Raw genomic sequence first — 20,825 nt, forward strand, 5'->3', positions numbered from 1 at the left:
CTTAGTATCTCTCAGATACTGTTAGTATCAAGATACTTAGTATCTCTCAGATCTGTTAGTATCAACAGATAAAGGAAAAAATAAATAAACCACATTTGTAAAACTTCATAACTACATAAGATAGCTTATTGATAAGACAGCAAATTCTGTATCCTGAGACAGTCTTTTCAGGTGCCTATGTAACATTCAGAAATATTGAACATAAAATCTGCCCACACACACGTACACACTTTACACAAAACTTAACATTCCAAGAAGCAGAATAAAATCAGTGCAAATAAATCTCTCCAAAGCTGCAATCCTAATTTTATTAAAAATAGAATTACTTAGGGAAACAAAAATAACATAAAAACAGGGAGGGGGACAAAACAGAAGAGACTCATAAATATGGAGAACAAACTGAGGGTTGCTGGAGAGGTTGTGGGAGGGGGGATGGGCTAAATGGGTAAGGGGCATTAAGGAATCTACTCCTGAAATCATTGTTGCACTATATGCTAACTAATTTGGATGTAAATTTTAAAAAATAAAAAATAAAATTAAAAAAAAATAAAAAATAAAAAAACAGAATTACTTAAATAAAAATCTTAATATCTAAAAGTGAAAATGTGGAAAACAGTAATTAAAGATTTGGTGAGAAATTTACTATGTTTCTAGAAAATCATCCATTTCATCTAGATTTTTACATTTATTTGCGTGACACAAATTATTTTTCTAAATTATCTCTCAATGCTGTTTTGCTACATATTTTGATATACAGTATTGTTATTATTGTTGTTTTAAATATTTTACTATCTTAACTTCTTTGATTTGGAGGTGACTACTAAATGAGAAAGTAGTGTCGGCTTCACATGTGTCCCTATGATAAGCCCTATTTGGCTACTGTTTTCATGTATTCTTGAATTCAGTTAATTAATACATCTGACTTCTGAATCTATGTTCATAATTTCCAGTTGTTGTTTTTTACTGTCCTTGATTAGTTTGGGCATCAAGTTTAAGGTAGTAAACAAAATAAAACAAATACCACAAACAAGGCTGGAAATATTTTTAGATACCATCTTTACCCAAACTTTGGCATACGGGTCAAATGTAAATACCCATGAAGTTTACCACCACTTTTAACTGTGTGTTCAATAAACATTTTAATTTCTTGAAAGGCTTCTGAACCATTTGTATCCACCAATTTTGACATTTAGTTTTTGTAAAGCTATATTCCTGTTGTTTATACGATTTTATATAATATTCATTCACAATTGTTTTCATCTTTTTTTTTTTTTTACAATGGTTTTAATCTTTGATGAAGCAGTAACTGTCTCCGATGTTTTGTTACACTCTTTAAGTGTATCTTTACTCTCTGTTCTTGATTATCAGCGTGTAGAAGCCACTTATGCTTCTATCAGACATCTTCATCAATTAGTTTTGTTCTCCATGTGACTAATTTCTTCCCTTAACTGTTTTTTACTCCTTATTGTTACTTTCTATTTATTGAGTTCTTTTTTTAACTTCTTCAGTTTTAAGCGTTACTCATATCTTACGTCTTTTCCCCCCTAAACTTCAAGGATTCCTTAAAAAGGCATTTAAATCTATGATTTGCTCCTCTGTAGTTTAGCTTCACCACCAACTTTAAAATGTAGTTCTTTACTTAACTGAAATTCAACTCGAATAATTTTCTAAGACACTTTATGGTTTTCCCTTTAAAGAATATTTATGTAGAAAAAAAATGTTCAAAGTTTTCACATATAGGGGTTTCTTTTGCTAGCCTTTTACTTTTTTTAAATTGTGGTAAAATATACATAACGAAATTTACCATTTTAAAATGTATAGTTCAGTGATATTAAGTCTATTCCCAATTCCGTGCAAAAGTCTTTTACTTCTTATTTCTAATTTAATGCTCTTGGTTAGAGAATAAAATCAATATTATAGCAAAGTTTCATATTTTTTATCTGCCAGGATTAATAAGTTTTTGGAAGTAGCTCATAAAAATGATCAACAGAGAACTGACATCTAAATTTCAGAAAGAGAATAGAGAAATATTTATGTGGGGAGAAGCAGTTTAAGAAGAAATAGAGAAATAGTTTCAACACCGTGCACAAAAATTATTTCTAATCAGGAAAGTTTATCCTCAGCCAAAAGATCAATATAGCATGAGGACAGAATAAAAGACAGTTTTTGACATTTCACCTCTCCACTATCATACAGTTGGTCTCTAGATGTGGAGACAATACCCATGTGTTTCTTATTCTTGGCAGAAAGATCAAGATTTGCTTCAGGGTAGTAAGAGAGTGTGGCTGCTTCCTGTGGCCCATCTGCCACTGCCCAGAGGCTCTGGTGACATATCAGAGGTATCTACTCCCAGGATGAATTCTTACCCCCGACATTGTTCCTTCTCACCTCATATGAACTGTCATATTCCTCTGGAACCAGGATCAGGGATTTATGGGGAGAGGTCTGATTAGCTGACATCGTCATGGTAGGTCTCAAACTTTATTCTCTCAGGAGCCTAAAGCCTGGTAGGCATCTGTAAATCCAAGCAGAGCTGCTGGGGGGAGGCAGGCTGGAGTCTGGAGAAAGATCTAACCCAGGGGCTCCCCAGAGACAACAAGAAACCTAGAAGACAATGTCCACATGGTCACATACTCAATATTCATCACATAAACATTTCCTGCCAACACCAAGGCACCAAGGTGAAGTTCCCTGAACTAGACACAGAGAGCAGAGGCTCTCAAACTTTAATGTGGATTCAAAACACTTCGAGGGCTTGTTAAGATACAGTAAAAACCCTCCATCTCACTCCGTTTCTGATTCAATAGGCCTAGGGTAGCAACTTTCTTAGTACAGTCAGACTGCTATAATGAAACACCACAGACTGGGCAGCCTATAAACACCTGAGATTTATTGATCACAGTTCTGGAGGCTGGAAAGTCCAAGATCAGGGCATCAGTGTGGTCACATTTCAGTGAGAGACCTCACTAAAGCTTCACAGCCAGCACCTTCTGTGTGGGATCTATTTTACAAGAGCACTAATCCCATTTATGAGTAGTCCACCTTCGTGACCTAATCAGTTCCCAAAGATCTCACCTCCTTATACGGTATTTCTGGATTTCAACATATAAATTTTGGGGGGACATAAACATTCAGACCATAGCAGGGCCCAAGAATTAGCATTTTGAAGTAGTCCCCAGGTCATGTTGATGTTGCTGGTCCAGGGACCACACTCTGAGAACCACTGCTGTGGAGAACGTAAAGTTTAACAAAACCTGTGATGAGTACTGGTCAATGAGATACGGAGTAATATTCCTTAAGATTTGAACTGCAGCTCTGCTAACTTTCAGCTATGAGAATACGAACAAGTTACTTCCATTTTAGTTTCAAAAATGAGGATGAAAGTACCTATTTCAAGAGTTATAAAATTAAGGGCACCTGGGTGGCTCAGTCAGTTAAGCGTCCGACTCTTGATTTCGGCTCAGGTTATGATCTCATGGTTCATGAGATCAGCTCTGTGTCTGGCTCTGCACTGACGGCATGGAGCCTGCTTGGGATTCTCTCCCTCTCTCCCTCTCTCCCTCTCTCTCTCTCTCTCTCTCTCTCTCTCTCTCTCTCTCTCTCTCTCTCCCTCTCTCTCTCTCCCTCCCTCCCTCCCTCCCTCTGCCCCTCCTCTGCTCACTTTCTTTCTCTCTCAAAATAAATAAACAAACATTAAAAAAAAAAGGTTATAAAAATTAAATGAGATGATGCTTGTAAAGTATTCAACATCTCCCTGGCACACAAGAGGCATACAATAAATATTGGCAATTACCATTCTCTATTAGATATTAAAACTTAAATATAAAAACAATGTAATCAAAACAGAGAAAACAATAGCTCAGACAGTACTGACTTATGTATGTAATAAAAATGGCATTCAACTGAGTGCGCACAGAACATTTATTGTACAAGTGGCACTGATATAATTGATCATCCACCTAGAAAAAAACAAACCAGATTGCCATCACACACTATATATTAGACTGAATTCCAGCAGAACTAAACATTTTAAGTATTTGTATTTAAAAAATGAAATAAATTTTAGTAGTATATGTTTGTATCAACATTGTGGTGGGGTGGGAGGAATTTTTAGTACACATGTGAGAAAACCCAGATGCTGTAAAAGAAAAAAAACAGATATTTCTGGTTAGATGGCATTTCCTAATTACATGTTAAAACATACTTTAAAAATAAAAATGAAGGGGCGCCTGGGTAGCTCAGTCGGTTGAGCATCTGACTTTGGCTCGGGTCATGATCTCAGGATTGGTGACTTTAGCCCTGCATGACTCTCTGCTGTCAGCATGAAGACTGATTTGGATCCTCTGTCCCTGTTCTCTCTGCCCCTCCACTGCTCATGCTCTCTCTCTCTTTTTCTCAAAAATAAATAAAAATTTAAAAGATATATAAATAAATAAAAATAAAAATGAAGATATATATATATATTTTCAAAATGTGAAAATAGATTATCTCTGAATTTAAAAAAAAATCTAGCAATCAATATGGAAAAAAAAAAAAAGCCCCGGAAAAATAAAAACTGAACAGAGGATATGAAAATTCACAGAAAAGGAAATTTAAATGGTAAGTAACCAAAAAGATACCATTTTACTAATAGGAAAATGCATTAGAGCAATTAGATATAATTTCACCTCAGAATAGTAAAAACTTATTTTAAAAAAATCCAGTGCTGGAAATTGGGAAAATGACCCCTTTTATAAATTATTGGTGACAGCTTGAATTGTTACTGTATCTTTTTAGTTATTAGTCATATTTATTATTAAAAATAAACAACCGATCTTAATAGTAGTTTCAAATATACAAAGCAGAAACTGACAGCAGAAAGGACAAGTGAACATATCACCTCCACGAGTTCACCTTTCTCTGTAATTAGTTAAGCAAACAAGATAAACTGTGAGACTATATATGAAACACAATAGAGGACACACATTGCTTTGATGTAATAGAAATGACATTTATGAAAACTGACCATGAACCAGACCGTAAAGCAATTTTTAAATTCGAGCATTACCCAGAGACATTATTTGAGATAGAGAATGCACTTCTAAATAACTCATGACTGAAAGAAAAAAATAACTAAAACTGAAGAAAAAAACAGTACTTAGATTTGAACAATAAAATGCTACACACCACAGCTTACTAATGCTTAGAAAGCGAGCTCATCACAGCTCTCACAGAGCCCCATAGCTGACGCCACAGATCAGTCACTGACCACAGACTCCCATCACTGAGCCGACAAATCCCACACTCATCTCAAGATCCCCATCATTGAACCAAGAGACTCCTATCATTGCCCTCACAGCAACGGATGCCACAGACCCAGAAACCACCATCATTCACTCCACGGACAACACACCCGTCACGGACCCCCAGAATCCCTAATCACGACCAACCAAATCACCTCAGAGACCTCTCGGAATTAAACTGCGGAGAAGCTACGGACATCATCGGCTAAAAAGCATTCGAGGACCGCTTCCGCTTCCGGTTTGACCTTCGACACCTGCTCTCACGGGCAGTCGCTATCGCGCATGCTCTGAGTTACCTTGGAAGCCGCATATGCCAATAGCCAACATGGCGTAGTTTCCGTAAGAGACGCTGTTGGGCCGAGAACATGGCCTCGCCTAATGGTGCTTCTGAGCGCGAGCCGCCATCTTTGAGGCGTGTCCATTCCGTACGGCGGAGGAATAGGCCTCCCGCGCGTTTTCTCAGCGCGAGGCGGGGATTGCAACGTAGAATACAGGGGTGGGGCCCTGGTCGAGGTAGGCTTCTGGGAGGAGGGAGGTCTTGGCTATGGTGTATGATGCTCTGTGTCATATTTAGAAAAGCTATTTGCCTTCCGGGATAAACCTCTCGGCTGAGAGTTAATTTTCTGCTGGAAGAAACCACTGGGGATGAGGGGAGCAAGGGAGGAAAAATCACCAAGTTATAAGGACAAACGTCTTATATGCTACGGCTGAATCCTGGGAGAAATCGGCGGATGAGGGGAGAAGTCACGACAGTACAATCTGATTTTTGGAGACACCCTCGGGGAGAATGTGGAGAGGTCAGAGTGGGAGCCCCGTTTCTGGGCGAAACCACCGGCAACATAGATGTCAGAATGGGCAGTCAGCTGCAGGCTGGGTAGTTTAGCCTTTTGTGGGAGAAACCCCTCCGGGGATATAAGGTACTAGTCGGTGTGGTCTAGTTCTCTCCTGAGGGATGCCGCCAGGGCAAGACGGCACTTTCCAAAGGGCTGGTGGAGGGAAATGGAGCCTTGAATCCTCATTAATTTCCATTAGTAGCGACAATTATAAAAATAATAATAGTTTTTAATACCGTCAACGTGTGACAAAAAGCACCTAAGGGAAACTGCTATTTTTGTTTATTTGTAAATTAAAATCTAAGAACAACGTCATTATTATGTCAATGAAGCCTAAAGTCCACGGGGGTGCTTATGACTGGGAGGTTGTAGAGACACAATTCCTTTCATCTGGCGAATTCCTAAACATTCTTTAAAACCCAGCTAAATACTGGCTTCTGCCAGGACGTTCTATCTGACAGTGGTAGGAGGTTCTACTGAAAGTCTTTTAGCAGTCGCAGCGGTGGGAAGTGTTTTGAGGGAACCAGACCTGAGCTCTGATGTGGGCATGCTGGGTATCTTCAGGCTATTTATGCCCCTCTCTGGGCTTTAGCTTCAAAATTGGGCCAGTTACAGGGTTGGACTGTGCTTTCACCAGCTTGTCTTTCTTCTCCCAAAACTGCTTTAAGGAAAAATCTGTGGAAGTCTATTAGTGAACGCATATTTTTACCAGAGGCCCAAGAATTACTGTTAATTTTGTTGGTAATATGATTATGTTTACAAGAAGACTTAATCTTTTAGTGATTTGTGTGGAAATACTAGCAAAATGTCAGCTTAAAAAACTTCATTGAGGAGGGTAAAAGGATAAAACAAAAATAACAGAATGTTGGTAAATGATGAAAGCAGCTGACAGGTACATGAAGCTCATTATAATGTTCTCATTTCTTTAGTATTTGTGTGAAAATTTCACAGTAAAAATTTAAAAAGGAATTTAAGAATCATTTACAAGGGCATATTATCAAGAAGAAAGCAGGTGTGTTGATAGTATTAGATTATACAAATTTCAAAGCAAACACTATTAACAGAGATGTTCCATGTTTTAATAAGATGCAGCTACCAAGAGCATACAACACTAATAAAATTTATCTAACAATATAGGTCTGAAATATATACAGCAAAAGCTGGTAAAACAGGGAAATTTTGAGGAACTCACAATCGCAATAACTAACATATCTTTCAGAAACAGATCAAATAGAAGAAAAGTAGGTATAAGACTATATTGGAATAACATAACTAATTTGTTTGATATGTATCTACGTTTTATTTTTATTTTTAACCAGAAAATTACATTTTTTCAAACATACATGGAACAATCATAAAAATTCTCCAAAAAGTAGGCCATAAAAGACATTGTAAAGCCCCCAAACTGATATCACATATGCCGTGTCTCAGACTACATAAAAATGAAGATAGAAACCAACAACAGACAACAGAATATGTAAAATGTTCCAAATGCATGTACATTAAAATACACACATCTGAATAACCCTTGGGTTAAGGACAACATAATATGGGATGTTGCGAACTATTTAGAATGAAGAGGGAAATGATAGTACTATATACATGAAAAATCTAAGGGATGGACCAAAGTGATATCCAGAAGAAAATCTAACTTAAAATTAGGATGCCAGGAGGACTGAAAACATTAATTAAGCTTTAATTCCATCACATTCTACTAAAGTCCTATTAAATACTCCCAAAGAGGGGCACCTGGGTGTATCATTCAGTTAAGCCTCTGACTCTTGATGAAGGAAGGCTCAGATCATGATCTTGTGGTTCGTGGGATTGGATCCCACTGGGCTCCACACTAACAGTGCGGAGCCTGCTTGGGATTCTCTACCTCTCTGCCCCTCCCCTGCTCACACGCTTGCTCTCCCTCCCCCCCCCCCTTAAAATAAATAAATAAACTTTAAAAAAATACTCCCAAAGAAATTGGGAAGGAGTAATCAATGTGATAAGCAGATGTTAATAAAACAAATAGGAAAAAAACCCTACTAGAAATAATAAAACCATGAGCTCGTTGTCTGTAAAAGAGTGAAGTCATTTTTAAGAAAGATGAAAAAAAAAATAGAGAAGATACACACAAACAACATTAGGAAGAAAGGGGGACATTCCTATAGAGAAAGAATTTGAAAGTCAGAATTCTATGGTTATTTTGAGTAATGACTTTGAAAGCCTTACTGAAATACAAAGCTTTCTAAAAAAAGCATAGAGGAAGAAATTGCCATATGAAGGGAAGCTGGACAGGCCAAAAACCATAAAGAAAATGGTTTTGGCACCATATGAAAAAATCAACCCTAGAAGGATTAATGATTCAAATGTCAAAACATAATTTTAATAAAACTGTTAGTAAAAAATATCAGCAAATATTTTTTAGACCTTATGGTAATAGATTTCTTAAACAGAACACAAAAGAAATATGAGAGTAATAAATTTGACTATCTTAAAATCAGTACTTCTGTTCCTCAAATGACAGTAAAGAGAATGAAAAGATAAGTTATAAACTGGGACAGATAGAATACAAGCCTATAGGAGACTGGTAGCAGGAACAACTCCAAATCATTTAGTAAAGCGTAACAAGGGGCACCTGACTGGCTCAGTCAGTGGAGCATACGACATTTGATCTTGGGGTTGTCCGTTCGAGCCTCCCGTTGGGTGTGGAGATTACTTAAAAATAAAATCTTAAAAAAAAGTAAAGCATAACAAACCCAATACATATACAGCAAAAGATACAAAGAGGCATTTCATAGAAGAGGAAACTTATGTAGCCAATACTATGAATATTATAAAACATGAATATTATATGAATCATGTGAGCGTCTAGGGAGTGTCCAGAAAGAACGAACCACAGATACAAAGACTTTTAGGAATATCAAAGAATCCAGTGCAGTGGGAGTAGAGTGAGCCAGGATAAAAATGATGAGGAGATGAGGTCAAAGAGGTGATGAGGGAGCCAGGTTGCAGACCTTGAAGACCATTCTAAGAATGTCAGTTTTGGGGGGCACCTGGGTGGCTCAGTTGGTTAAGCGTCCAACTTCAGCTCAGGTCATGATCTCACAATTTGTGAGTTCTAACCCTGCGTCAGGTTCTGTGCTCAGAGCCTGGAGCCTGCTTCAGATTCTGTGTCTCCCTCTCTCTCTGCCCCATCCCCACTCATGCTCTGTCTCTCTCTGTCTTAAATAAAAAAATTTTTAAAAGAACGTCAGGTTTTTTTTAATGTTTATTTATTTTTGACAGAGAGAGAGAGAGAAAGAGAGAGTGAGCATCCAAGCAGGGGAGGGCAGAGAGAGAGGGAGACACAGAATCTGAAGTAGGCTCCAGATTAGCTGCTCCTGTTAGCACAGAGCCTGACATGGGGTTTGAACTCATGAACTATGAGATCATGACCTGAGCTGAAGTCAGACACTTAACCAACTAAGCTACCCAGGCACCCCCAAAAACATCAGTTTTTACTGTGAATGAGACCCATAGAGGATTTTGAAAAGAGGAGTGACATCATTTAATTAACTTTTTAACAGGATCCCTTTTGCTGCTTTTTATGAGTTGAGGGGAAGAAGACAAGGGAAAAAGCAAGAAGATCAGTTGGGAAGATTCTGCAGTAGCCCAGATTGCCTACTGCTACTTCTACCTCCACTGTGCACAGGTACCACAGCTTGTTTTGCTAACAAAGATATGGGGTATAGCAGTTAGGACTATGGCCTCTGGTGCATCTTTTTGACACTCAGCAGAATCAGTTCTATGTATGTCTTTATTCTCCACATCATTCTTCTCTGAGCCAAGGGTACCTTACCTTGAGGGGAGTTTCTGGTTAGGAGCTTCAGGAGATGGGTCTCATGATGTAGCAAACCCCGTGAATATAGGGTGTGCAAAATGTGCCAGGCAGCCAGAAGGCATGACTAATGCCCACTACAGTCCATCCCTTTGTTGCCCAATATCAGTATGTACTCTCCCTCCAAACATAAACCAAATAAACAAGCAAATAAACAAAAATGCTCCCTCAAATAATGCAACTGTAACTTGTACAAATCAAAATATGCAGTCTCCAAAAGAGTGAATCCCAGGTAACATTAGTGAATACATCTAACTTCACATTTGGAATTTCTAGGTGATGTTCATCCATTTCCTGGTTCTGTCACAATCTTATCTTGTGGAATAATTGGTTAAGATATGGTGTGCCTGGGTGGTTCAGTCAGTTAAGTGTCTGACTTTGGTTCAGGTCATGATCTCGTGGTTCATGAGTTCAAGCCCCATGTCGGGCTCTGTGCTGACAGCTCAGAGCCTGGAACCTACTTCGGATTCTGTGTCTCCCTCTCTCTCTCTGCCCCTCCCCTGCTCACACTCTGCCTCTCTCTCTCTCCAAAATAAATAAACATAAAAAAATTTTTTTTTAATTCTTTTTTATTTTTGGGACAGAGAGAGACAGAGCATGAACGGGGGAGGGGCAGAGAGAGAGGGAGACACAGAATCGGAAACAGGCTCCAGGCTCCGAGCCATCAGCCCAGAGCCTGACGCGGGGCTCGAACTCACGGACCGCGAGATCGTGACCTGGCTGAAGTCGGACGCTTAACCGACTGCGCCACCCAGGCGCCCCAAAAAAATTTTTTTAAGATATAAATAATATGCCCCTTTATAAAATAATAGGGGATGGGTGACAGGTAATAATAAATTTCTAATATATTATGAATCTGTAGAAGACAAAGTATGAAAGAAAATATAGGTAGAGCCAATAACCTTTTTTTTTTTTTTTAATGTTTTTATTTCTTTTTGAGACAGAGAGAGACAGAACATGAGCAGGGAAGGGACAGAGAGAGAGGGAGACACAGAATCTGAAGCAGGTTCCAGGCTCTGAGCTGTCAGCACAGAGCCCAACACAGGGCTTGAATTTACAGGCTGTGAGATCATGACCTGAGCCGAAGTCGGAAGCTCAACCGACTGAGCCACCCAGGCGCCCCGAGCCAATAACCTTTTAAAACTACCTGGAAAACCTGTTACCTGCCTTTTGGGTAGCAGGAACCTTATTTCCTTGTGCAAATCAGAATTAATCATTAAATGCTGAACCCTCTTTATATCATGTTACTCAGTGATTTTGAGGACACCAAAATGGCTATGTGGCACTCTCAATTTCGTATTCAATGGAATAAATATGAGGGAATAGTTTCTCCTTGAACATTAAGACCTCACCAGCAAAGCCCATAGATGGTAATTTTTTAAATAGGAGGGAGCAAATATTTTAGTAGTAGATAATTAGGTGTTAATACTAATAGGTGCTATCCCAGTCTCCATTTTGGGTACCCAGACCCTAAAAAAATACCACATATTGGTTCTGATGAGACCATGTACTGGATGTGAGGGCAATACCCACCTTTGCAAGGTATAGTCTTCTAGATGGTACTCTTTTTCAGTTTTTAACAGTTTTAGAATAGTAGAGCTCTAAAATGTCTGAGCTTTGTGGGTGATGAGGCACTGAATAAAACCAGCAAATCTCAAGAGCATCAACCCAGCAAATCTCAAGAGCATCAACCCATTGCTTTACTTTTTTCACTATAAAAGAAGCTCTTTGGTCCAAAGTAACATTATGTGGGAAGCATGATCATGAATAAGGAATTCATAATATCCATAGCTGGCAGCAAATTTAATTTCCAAGGAGTATCTACCCCAGTAAGGAGAAAAAAATCATCACCTCTTTCATAGTGGAAGAAATCTAGCTGACTGGTCAACATGGTGATGACATAATCCTGTTGCTCATGGTTGGATACTATAGCAAACTGACAGTAGTGAGGTAATCCTTAGTAAGGGTAAATCCACATTGTTAATACTGTGAATAACTATATGGTTCATGAACCCAATGAGCAAGCATTGGGGTGGCTGGATGAAGCTAATATCCACAGAGCATGTCATCCTCACCTCTTAATCACAAAACACTTCTACAGAGGTAAGACAAAGAGAAGAGATACAAATATTCTCACTCTCTCGATACATTCCAAAGGGTCCTTCCACATACTTCTTCCCAAATGCACTCGCTATCAGTACTCCCAAGTGTGCTCTTTTCAAGTCATTTATCCTCAAAACTAACCTCTGGATATGAATCAGTGTAGATACCTCATGCTGTCTTTTTTAAATGTAGAACACACATGAGATTTAGCTCTCCAAGTTCTGGCCATTGGGTGAATTTCCCTTCCCAATCAGTCTATAAAACTCCCTATGAGGGGTTGCAAATCTCCAGCAGTATATTTCTAGTGGTTGTCAGCATATTGTGCCATTATCTAGAGATCAGGCTCAACTTTTTGCAACTGGTCATACAGAACTCTTCATGAATCTGTAGCTCTGAGAGAGGCAGAAGTAGCAATGAGAGTACACACACTGGGGGTATGAGACATTTTAGGACTTGCTTGGGCCTTTCCTATTTATAACCCTCCACTTGATGAAATGTTGTTAATAACATGGTAGACCAGATGACATTCTGCTTATAATATGGACCCAGGTTGCAGTTGTCTGTGTACCATAAATAGGTGTGTAGTCTCTACCAGGGACCCAATGCAAGAAAAGAGCTATTTCACAAAAAAGGATGATAATTTCTTAATCAAGTGAGTGTGGATCTACTCCAAAATCCTAGGGGCCTCTGCCATAGTGTCTCCTACTTGGGATTTCCACAAACTCCTTCAGCATCCTGATTGGCTACAGACATTCTCAATACCATTGGATCCTTGATTAAGGACCAAGTGGTCAAAGAGCTTGTATTGCAGCCTGGACCATCTGCAAAGCCTTCTCTTTCTCTGAGTCCCACTCAGACCATATAGCCTTATGAAGCACAGAGTAAATAGACCCAACCATGCTGCTCTCCAAAATCCAAAGAAAACAAGCATTGTCCCTCTGTCTTAACAGATATATGGTGGGAAGTTCAGGAACTTTTCTTTCACCTTGGGAGGAGAGATACCCTGACATCTGGCAGCAGAAAGCCCATGAAAATACAAGTCTCTGTGTAATTGGGGGTTTTATTTCCTATCGCCTTCATTCATTTGTCTTACCAATGCAGCTAAAAAGCTGCTATTTTCTACTCTCCAGGTCTTATTGGCATGCTTGAAACTGGGCAAGGCCTTCACCACCAGAGCTAGATTTTGACTGCTGTACAGGTCAAGTTGGATTTTGTGGTCCGTTCAGTGCTAATGGTCCCTGTGGGTCAAATTGAGAGTAGGGTGCAAAATATCAAAATTTTAAAGAAAGACAGAATCAGTATTAATGTTTTCTTTTAGCCTCAGGCTTCAATATGGCTTGGCATGATACTGATATTTTGTTCATGGGGCTTTTGGGTACTAATTTTGAATTAAAAAAATACTGAGTTAAAATATTATTTATTTTGATTACTGAGTTTTTTTGGTGTGATTTTACATTTTACACCCATGGCAAGTATCTCACTTGCCTCATCCTAGTCCCAGCCTAAATTATCATTAATCAACCTTCAGACCCTGCTGCCCTTAACTGTAACCACCTTATTTCTAGCTGTTAATTGTTTTTCTTGGTCTCTGCTGGCTTTTAAATCCAACCAGGCCACAAAAACAGTCCCATAATCTCATTTCCTTAAGGTCTGCTGCTTGCTATCACATCCAATGCCACTTCTTTGTACTAGTCACAGTACTTGGATGCAAACAGAACAACCTACTCTTGCTAATTTTAACCCCAAACAGGATTTGTTAAAAGATACTGAATATCTCACTCTCTGTGTATGAGGGCCAGAGAATGAGGCTTGGAGGCTATGTGGTCAGGAATTAAACCATTAGACCCCTCCAAGGAGAACAGTTGCTGCTGATGCTGGGCACAGGCACCGCCAGTGCTAGGCACACAGTGCAAAGCTGGTACCACAGAGACCTGCTGCACTTGAATGCTGATGGCCTTGCCATCAGGCTCATAAGGATCAATTCTGCATGGCACCGCATCCCCCAGTGGGAAATGAAAGGGAAATTAGGTATGGAAGTAGAGTGTGGGATGCTGCCCAAGAAAGGGGTGTGTGTGTAAAAAAAAGCCACAGTTACTGTCCAGGGATATGGGGACATGGCATAAGACAAATTACACTTCACACTAAGGATGGCAGAGCAGATGGGGCGCCTGGGTGGCGCAGTCGGTTAAGCGTCCGACTTCAGCCAGGTCACGATCTCGCGGTTCGTGAGTTCGAGCCCCGCGTCAGGCTCCGGGCTGATGGCTCGGAGCCTGGAGCCTGTTTCCGATTCTGTGTCTCCCTCTCTCTCTGCCCTTCCCCCGTTCATGCTCTGTCTCTCTCTGTCCCAAAAATAAATAAAAAATGTTAAAAAAAAAAAAAAAAAAAAAAAAAGGATGGCAGAGCAGAAATAGTGGAGCCTGGGACACAGATGACATCGTGGTTATGTTGTTCCCGCCTGGGGTGTCTCTCCGCAGATTTTTTTGTTATATAAGAAAAGTTGCCCTGGTTTATAGTTTGTAGCAGATGAAGGTATTCTCAATTGATGATTGACCAAGAGGAAGCCATTCTGAGGAGGTAAGAAGAAAGCAGAATCCTGATTGAGGGACCAAATTATAAAGATACTTGTGAGTGAGGAATATACCAGGTAAATGGACAAGTGTGAATGAACATGAAACCACAAGCGCAAGAATAGTAAACAAGAGAAACCAGGAAGAACTCATACAAGAAATAATAAACATGGAAATCTATGAAATACTGGGGAGTTTTCATGGCCCAGATGGTTAAGTGACTGACTCTTCAACGTTTTTTTTTTTTTTTTTTTAATTTATTTTTGGGACAGAGAGAGACAGAGCATGAACGGGGGAGGGGCAGAGAGAGAAGGAGACACAGAATCGGAAGCAGGCTCCAGGCTCCGAGCCATCAGCCCAGAGCCTGACGCGGGGCTCGAACTCATGGACCGCGAGATCGTGACCTGGCTGAAGTCGGACGCTTAACCGACTGCGCCACCCAGGCGCCCCAAGTGACTGACTCTTGATTTTGGCTCAGGTCATGATTTCATGGCTCGTGAGTTTGAGCACCGTTTTGGGCTTTGTGCTGACAGCATGGAGCCTGCTTGGGATTCTCTCTCTCCCTCCCTCTCTGCCCCCCATACTCCCGCCCCTGCTGCTTGTGTGCCCTCTCTTTCTTTTGAATACATTACTGAACGTTCATGAAGGTCAGGGATTCTCAGTAAGGGTGAAACCAATCCAAGAATGAGGAGCTGGACATTTGTGCTGCCATTAAATGTGGGGAGCCCACAAATGCTGATGTCCTGAAATGCAAAAAACATTCTTGTAAAATGAAGAATTGTCCCACACCACCACAGTTTTTTAATATCCTGCTGGATATTTAAATAGGTGAAAACCTGCTAATGATTACCTGAGCCTATAGCCTATTTTACATATAAACACAGTGGTTTTTTTTTTTTTTTAGATGGTTTCAATACATACCAAATTTTCTAGGTATGTAACTACCAAGGCAGTTGAGGCAAAATTGCACTTTCTATTCAGAACTTTATCATGAGCTTTGTCGTTTTGGAAAAATCACATTAATGGTGGCAACACTGCTTACAGTATTTACATCACCAACATATGTGTAGAAGTCTGCATTTGTAGCTGTAATGTTTATGGAAGTGTATATACAGGTGTAACAATATGTTAGTTGTCTTGGGCATTTTTGTATTACAATTTTCTTTCCATTAATGTTCCTATTTATGTCAAGTTAGAGCATTATATTGAGTTTTAAAAAATTATGAATGGTGAGGGATTATACTACCTGTGAACTTAATTTTAGGAAGGCAAAGAGTTGTAATAAAATATTTGTTGCGAAAAGGAGACTGTGTGTAATTTGAGAATCTGCACTTGAAAAAGATCAATAGCTTATAAATAAGTTAACTTTAAAAATAGTACAAGAGAAAATATTGTCAACTCATAGAAGGCAAGAAGGGAATAAATGAAACAAGAAACATGTTAAAGGAAAAACAAAACAAGATGGCAGAAATAATTCAAATATCATACTTACAATAAATACAAAGAGATTAACCTCACTTATTAAAAGACAGAGATTAGGGGCGACTGGGTGGCTCAGTCAGTTGAGCGTCCAACTCTTGATTTTGGCTCAGGTCATGATCCTGGGGTGGTGGGATTGAGCCCCACATCCGTGAAGCCACTTAAGTCAGTCTCTCTCTCTCCCCCCCCCCACCCCCACCCCCCCCCCCCGCTCTCCCTCCCTCGCCCCTCCCCCACTCACGTGCGCACGTGTACTCTCTCTCTCAAAAAATAAATAAATCATCTTAAAAAAATAAAAGAGATTATAGGAAAGGTGACAAAACAAAACTAGGTATATAGTATTTATAAAAGATAAACATTAAGAGCAGATTGAAAGAAAAATAAAGACTGAAAGTAAAGGAAAAAATGTCCTATGCAAAAAAATACTCCACCATAAAGATTTAATAGTGAAGAACGTGTATGGCTTTAATAAAATCTCAAGGTATGTAAAGCACAACTTGAGGGAATTACAAGGGGAAAAATTAACAAATCTACAATCATAGATTTTTTTAACATAAGTCCATAAACTGATAGATTAATTAGAAACAGTAAGAATACATTAAAATTTAACACAACTATCTTGATTTATAAGCTATATTTTGAAAGCTTCTCTGCAAAAATACTTTTTTATACTTTTTCACAAGCAGAAACAGTATTTCTCCGAAATTGCCCATACTCCAGAGATTAAATATCCTATGGCCCACCTGTTAGACTACAAGATAATTAAATTGGAATAAATAAATAAATAAATAAATAAGGCACATATGTTTGGAGATTCAGAACAATCTTAAAATTTTAATAGGTTAAAAAACAATTGTAAAGGAAATCAGAGAACATTTGAAACTAAAAAGAACTTTATGTCAAAATGGACATCTAAAATTAATAGCTTCAAATACATTAACTACAAAACAAGTTGAAAATAAAGCATTTTTCTATTCAAATAGTTTTTAAAAAGGAAACTCAAAGAAAGAAGAAATGAAATAATAAACATCAGATGTTAATGAAATAATAAGTAGCAAGCAAAAATACTGAAGGTATCATTTATAACAATGCAAACTGGTTTTGAGGGAAAAAAATAAACAAAACTTTAATATAATTCATCAAGCAAAAGGAAAGCTATAAAAATTAGGACTATCAGAGATTTAACTAACTGTAGATAGTTACGGGAGGTATTAAGAATCAGTAAAGGGAGGGGTGCCTGGGTGGCTCAGTCAGTTGAGTGTCCAGCTCTTGATTTTGGCTCAGGTCATGATCTCACAGTCATGGCATTGAGCCCCTGGTGGGGCTCTGTGCTGGGCATGGAGCCTATTTGGGATTCTCTTTCTCCCTCGCCTTCTGCCTGCTGCACCCTCAAAAAAATCAGTAAATGGATTTAATGCTAATGTTTTAAATACCTAGGTTAAATGACCAACTTTTTAAAATTATCAAAAGTTTCTCGAGAAGAAACAAAATCTCAATAGGCCACTAGCCATTGAAGAAAAGTAATAGTAGTTTAAGAACTCTCCAGCCAAACATACCTTGCATAAATGGTAAGGTTGGTTTTTTTTAGTTTTATTTTTAAGTAATCTCTATACCTAATCTAGTGTTTGAACCCACCCCACAACCCTGAGGTCAAGAGTCGCACACTCCACCAACTGAGCCAGCCAGGTGCCCTGATTATAAGTAAGCTTTTAACCTCCAAGGAAAAGATACTTTCAAATCTTACAAAAATTGTTTCAGTGACTACAAAAAGAAAGCTACTGAATGCACTTTGAGATTACTATAACCATGACAGATACACAAAGAAAACCCAAGGAACAAAAAATTATACACTGATATCATTTATTATCATATATGCAAAAATCCTAGATAAAATATTAAGAAATAAATTATAGCTGTGAGTTAAAAGAAGGCATACTGTGACAAGGTAGTGTTTATTCCAGAAATGCAAAGGTAAATTTAATATCAGGAAATATATCAGCTGAACAAACTACACTTTCAGATTAATGAAGACAAATCATGTATTTCAGCAAAAGGAGCAAAAATAGTTGATAAAATTCAAAATTACTTCATGATAAGAGCGGGGAAAGCCCCTTTTGGGTAACTAGAAATAGGGGACAACTTGTTAATTTCATAAAAGCTTAATAAAACCCATTGGAAACATCTTCCTTAATAAGAAAACTCTAGAAGGCACACCAGTAGACATAGAAAAAAACATTTGAAACTAGTATTACACTGTATGTTAACTAATGAATTTAAATTAAAACTTTTAAAAAAGAATTTGATAATATTAAATGCGACTTCCTAATTTGAAAACAAAACAAAAAATTTACCCAACCTGATATAGAAGAGAACATTTTAAACCTGATAAAATATTTCTAACAACAACCCAAAATGTATTACATACTTTAGGATGAAATACTAGAGGTATTTTTTTTTAAGTTTTATTTTATTTACTTTGAGAGAGAGCGAGCGAGCAAGTGAGCTGGGAGGGGCCTGGAGAGGGAGAAGGGGAGAGAGAGAATCCCAAGCAGGCTCCACAAAAATGCCAGCGGGGAGCCTGACGTGGGGCTCTAACTCACGAACAGTGAAATCATGACCTGAGCCAAAAGCTAGAGTTAGACGCTTAACCGACTGAGCCACCCAGGTGCCCCTAGAGGCATTCACATTAAGTCTGGACACGACAATACAGTATGGCCCTTAACAGAGCCCACATTCAACTGGAAGTTCTAGTTAAGTGCTAGACTAGGCTAACTTTAAGACCACCAAATTATTCCAGATTAGACAGAAACACTCCCCAGTTCATTTTTTGAAAATAAGCATTAGTCCTAAATTATGATAAAAATAAGTCTTGAAATAGGAAGAAAATCCACATTTACACACCAATTTCTCTTATGTATAAAGATGCAGGGGCACCTGGGTGGCTCAGTCCGTTAAGCATCCGACTTCAGCTCAGGTCATGATCTCATAGTTCATGAGTTCCAGCCCTGAGTTGGGCTCTGTGCTGACAGCTCAGTGCCTGGAGCCTGCTTCAGATTCTGTGTCTCCCTCTCTCTGCCCCTCTCCCACTCATGCTCTGTCTCTGTCTCTTTCTCTCTCTCAAAAAGAAATAAAACATTAAATAAATAAAGATGCAAAAATTCTAAATGTTATCACATAATGTATGTTATTAAAATAACTCATCTAAAAAAATAACTCATCTATGGAGAGGCAGAAAGTTGTAATTTCACATTTTCTTAATGTAGAACTCTGATTACTATATTCTTTCTCAGTTCTTTGTCTACTAGCTATATGTATATGTTATATGGATGTGTGTTATAACATATATGTTATTACACACACACATAAGTTATTTTTGTTCAGTCTTGGCTGAAGCTGGAGTTGTACAATATGAGCTTGTAAAAAAGAGTCAGTATTGTCAGCAACAAAATTCTGAGCAGAGCAGCAATTTATAAACATTTTTTGCAAAAGCTAGAGACTAAGAATATTAAAATATTGAACTGGAGATAGACAAAAACAAAAAAAGAACTCTAGTTATCAGATTATCAGATATATATATACCCCAGTTATCAGATGAGATGATTGTATTCTGCACACTTTCTGGTGTACTTCTCTACTTAAAGTACCTTGGTTTGTGAGTACAATTTGTCCTGGAAACATGCTTGTAATCCAAAGCACTTGTATATCAAAGTGAATTTCACGAACCATTGGCTCAGTTGTGATCATGTGACATTTGGCATCATGTACTACTTGTATTGCAAGACCGCTAATTTATCAAGTTAAAATTTATTAGAAATGTTTGCTCATCTTGCAGAACACTCGCAGACCAAGTTACTCACAATCCAAGGTTTTACTGCACTGTGATAACATGGGTGAACATTCTCTTGTACACACCTGATCTCCAACAGTTCAGTGCTATTTGCCTAGCAAGAGAGCTGTCAGTCTCCAAGGCTTGCTAACTAGCTGCCTTCTGCAATGGAACTGACCATAACCCAAGTTATAAATACCTGGATTTTCCTAGATATGCAGAAAGGTTTCAGATTTATTATATCCTCAACTTTGCCCTTCAATCAAAATGCTAAAAATTAAATAACTCTGTAATAGTCTTTGTCTTAAAACTTAACACATGGGATATTTAGCTTTCATATTATAGCAAAATAGAATTTCTGTTGTAATAAAGTGTACTTATTTAATATCAGGAAATGATTTATTATTCAATAAGGTAAAGGATAAAAATTATTATGATTGGGGCACCTGGGTGGCACAGTCGGTTAAGCGTCCGACTTCAGCCAGGTCACGATCTCGCGGTCCGTGAGTTCGAGCCCCGCGTCAGGCTCTGGGCTGATGGCTCGGAGCCTGGAGCCTGTTTCCGATTCTGTGTCTCCCTCTCTCTCTGCCCCTCCCCCGTTCATGCTCTGTCTCTCTCTGTCCCAAAAATAAATAAAAAACGTTGAAAAAAAATTAAAAAAAAATTATGATTATCCCCAAAAGGCATATGGTAAAAACTGAGTTGTCATTTCTAATAAAATTCATATAAAGATAAAAAGGCCACCCTTTACTATGATCAAAGCTGTCTACCAAACCCCACAGGCAATATGCTACTCATTGAAATGCTGAAGCCATTTCCATTTATATCAGAAAAGAGATGAGGACGAGTACACTTATTGCAGCTATT

General features: G+C 38.5%; 2 protein-coding genes across 7 annotated transcripts in view; one reads left to right on the top strand and one right to left on the bottom strand.

Moving 5' to 3' along the window:
• The window catches only part of LOC131500309 (zinc finger protein 585A), a 111,786-nt gene extending 106,242 nt beyond the window's left edge, over positions 1-5,544 (bottom strand). For 2 of the 6 annotated variants that reach the window (XM_058709334.1, XM_058709336.1), the window contains exons 1-2: positions 5,438-5,544; positions 2,389-2,604 (exon numbers count right to left, since the gene is read on the bottom strand). In XM_058709334.1, the coding sequence (XP_058565317.1) occupies positions 2,389-2,466 (78 nt within the window). In that variant the 5' untranslated portion in view covers positions 2,467-2,604; positions 5,438-5,544. Of the gene's footprint in view, positions 1-2,388; positions 2,605-3,417; positions 3,591-5,437 lie in introns of those variants that run through there. The other 4 variants (XM_058709349.1, XM_058709338.1, XM_058709335.1 and 1 more) reach the window with 4 other exon arrangements.
• Positions 5,545-5,688: 144 nt separating this feature from the next.
• Positions 5,689-20,825, top strand: part of LOC131500199 (uncharacterized) — a 174,457-nt gene continuing 159,320 nt past the window's right edge. The window contains exons 1-2 of the mRNA XM_058709017.1: positions 5,689-6,079; positions 9,673-9,797. The gene's annotated coding sequence lies outside the window, so the exon portion shown is untranslated. The remainder of the gene's footprint in view (positions 6,080-9,672; positions 9,798-20,825) is intronic.

This window comes from Neofelis nebulosa, chromosome 17, assembly GCF_028018385.1.
Source record: "Neofelis nebulosa isolate mNeoNeb1 chromosome 17, mNeoNeb1.pri, whole genome shotgun sequence".
NCBI lineage: Eukaryota > Metazoa > Chordata > Mammalia > Carnivora > Felidae > Neofelis > Neofelis nebulosa.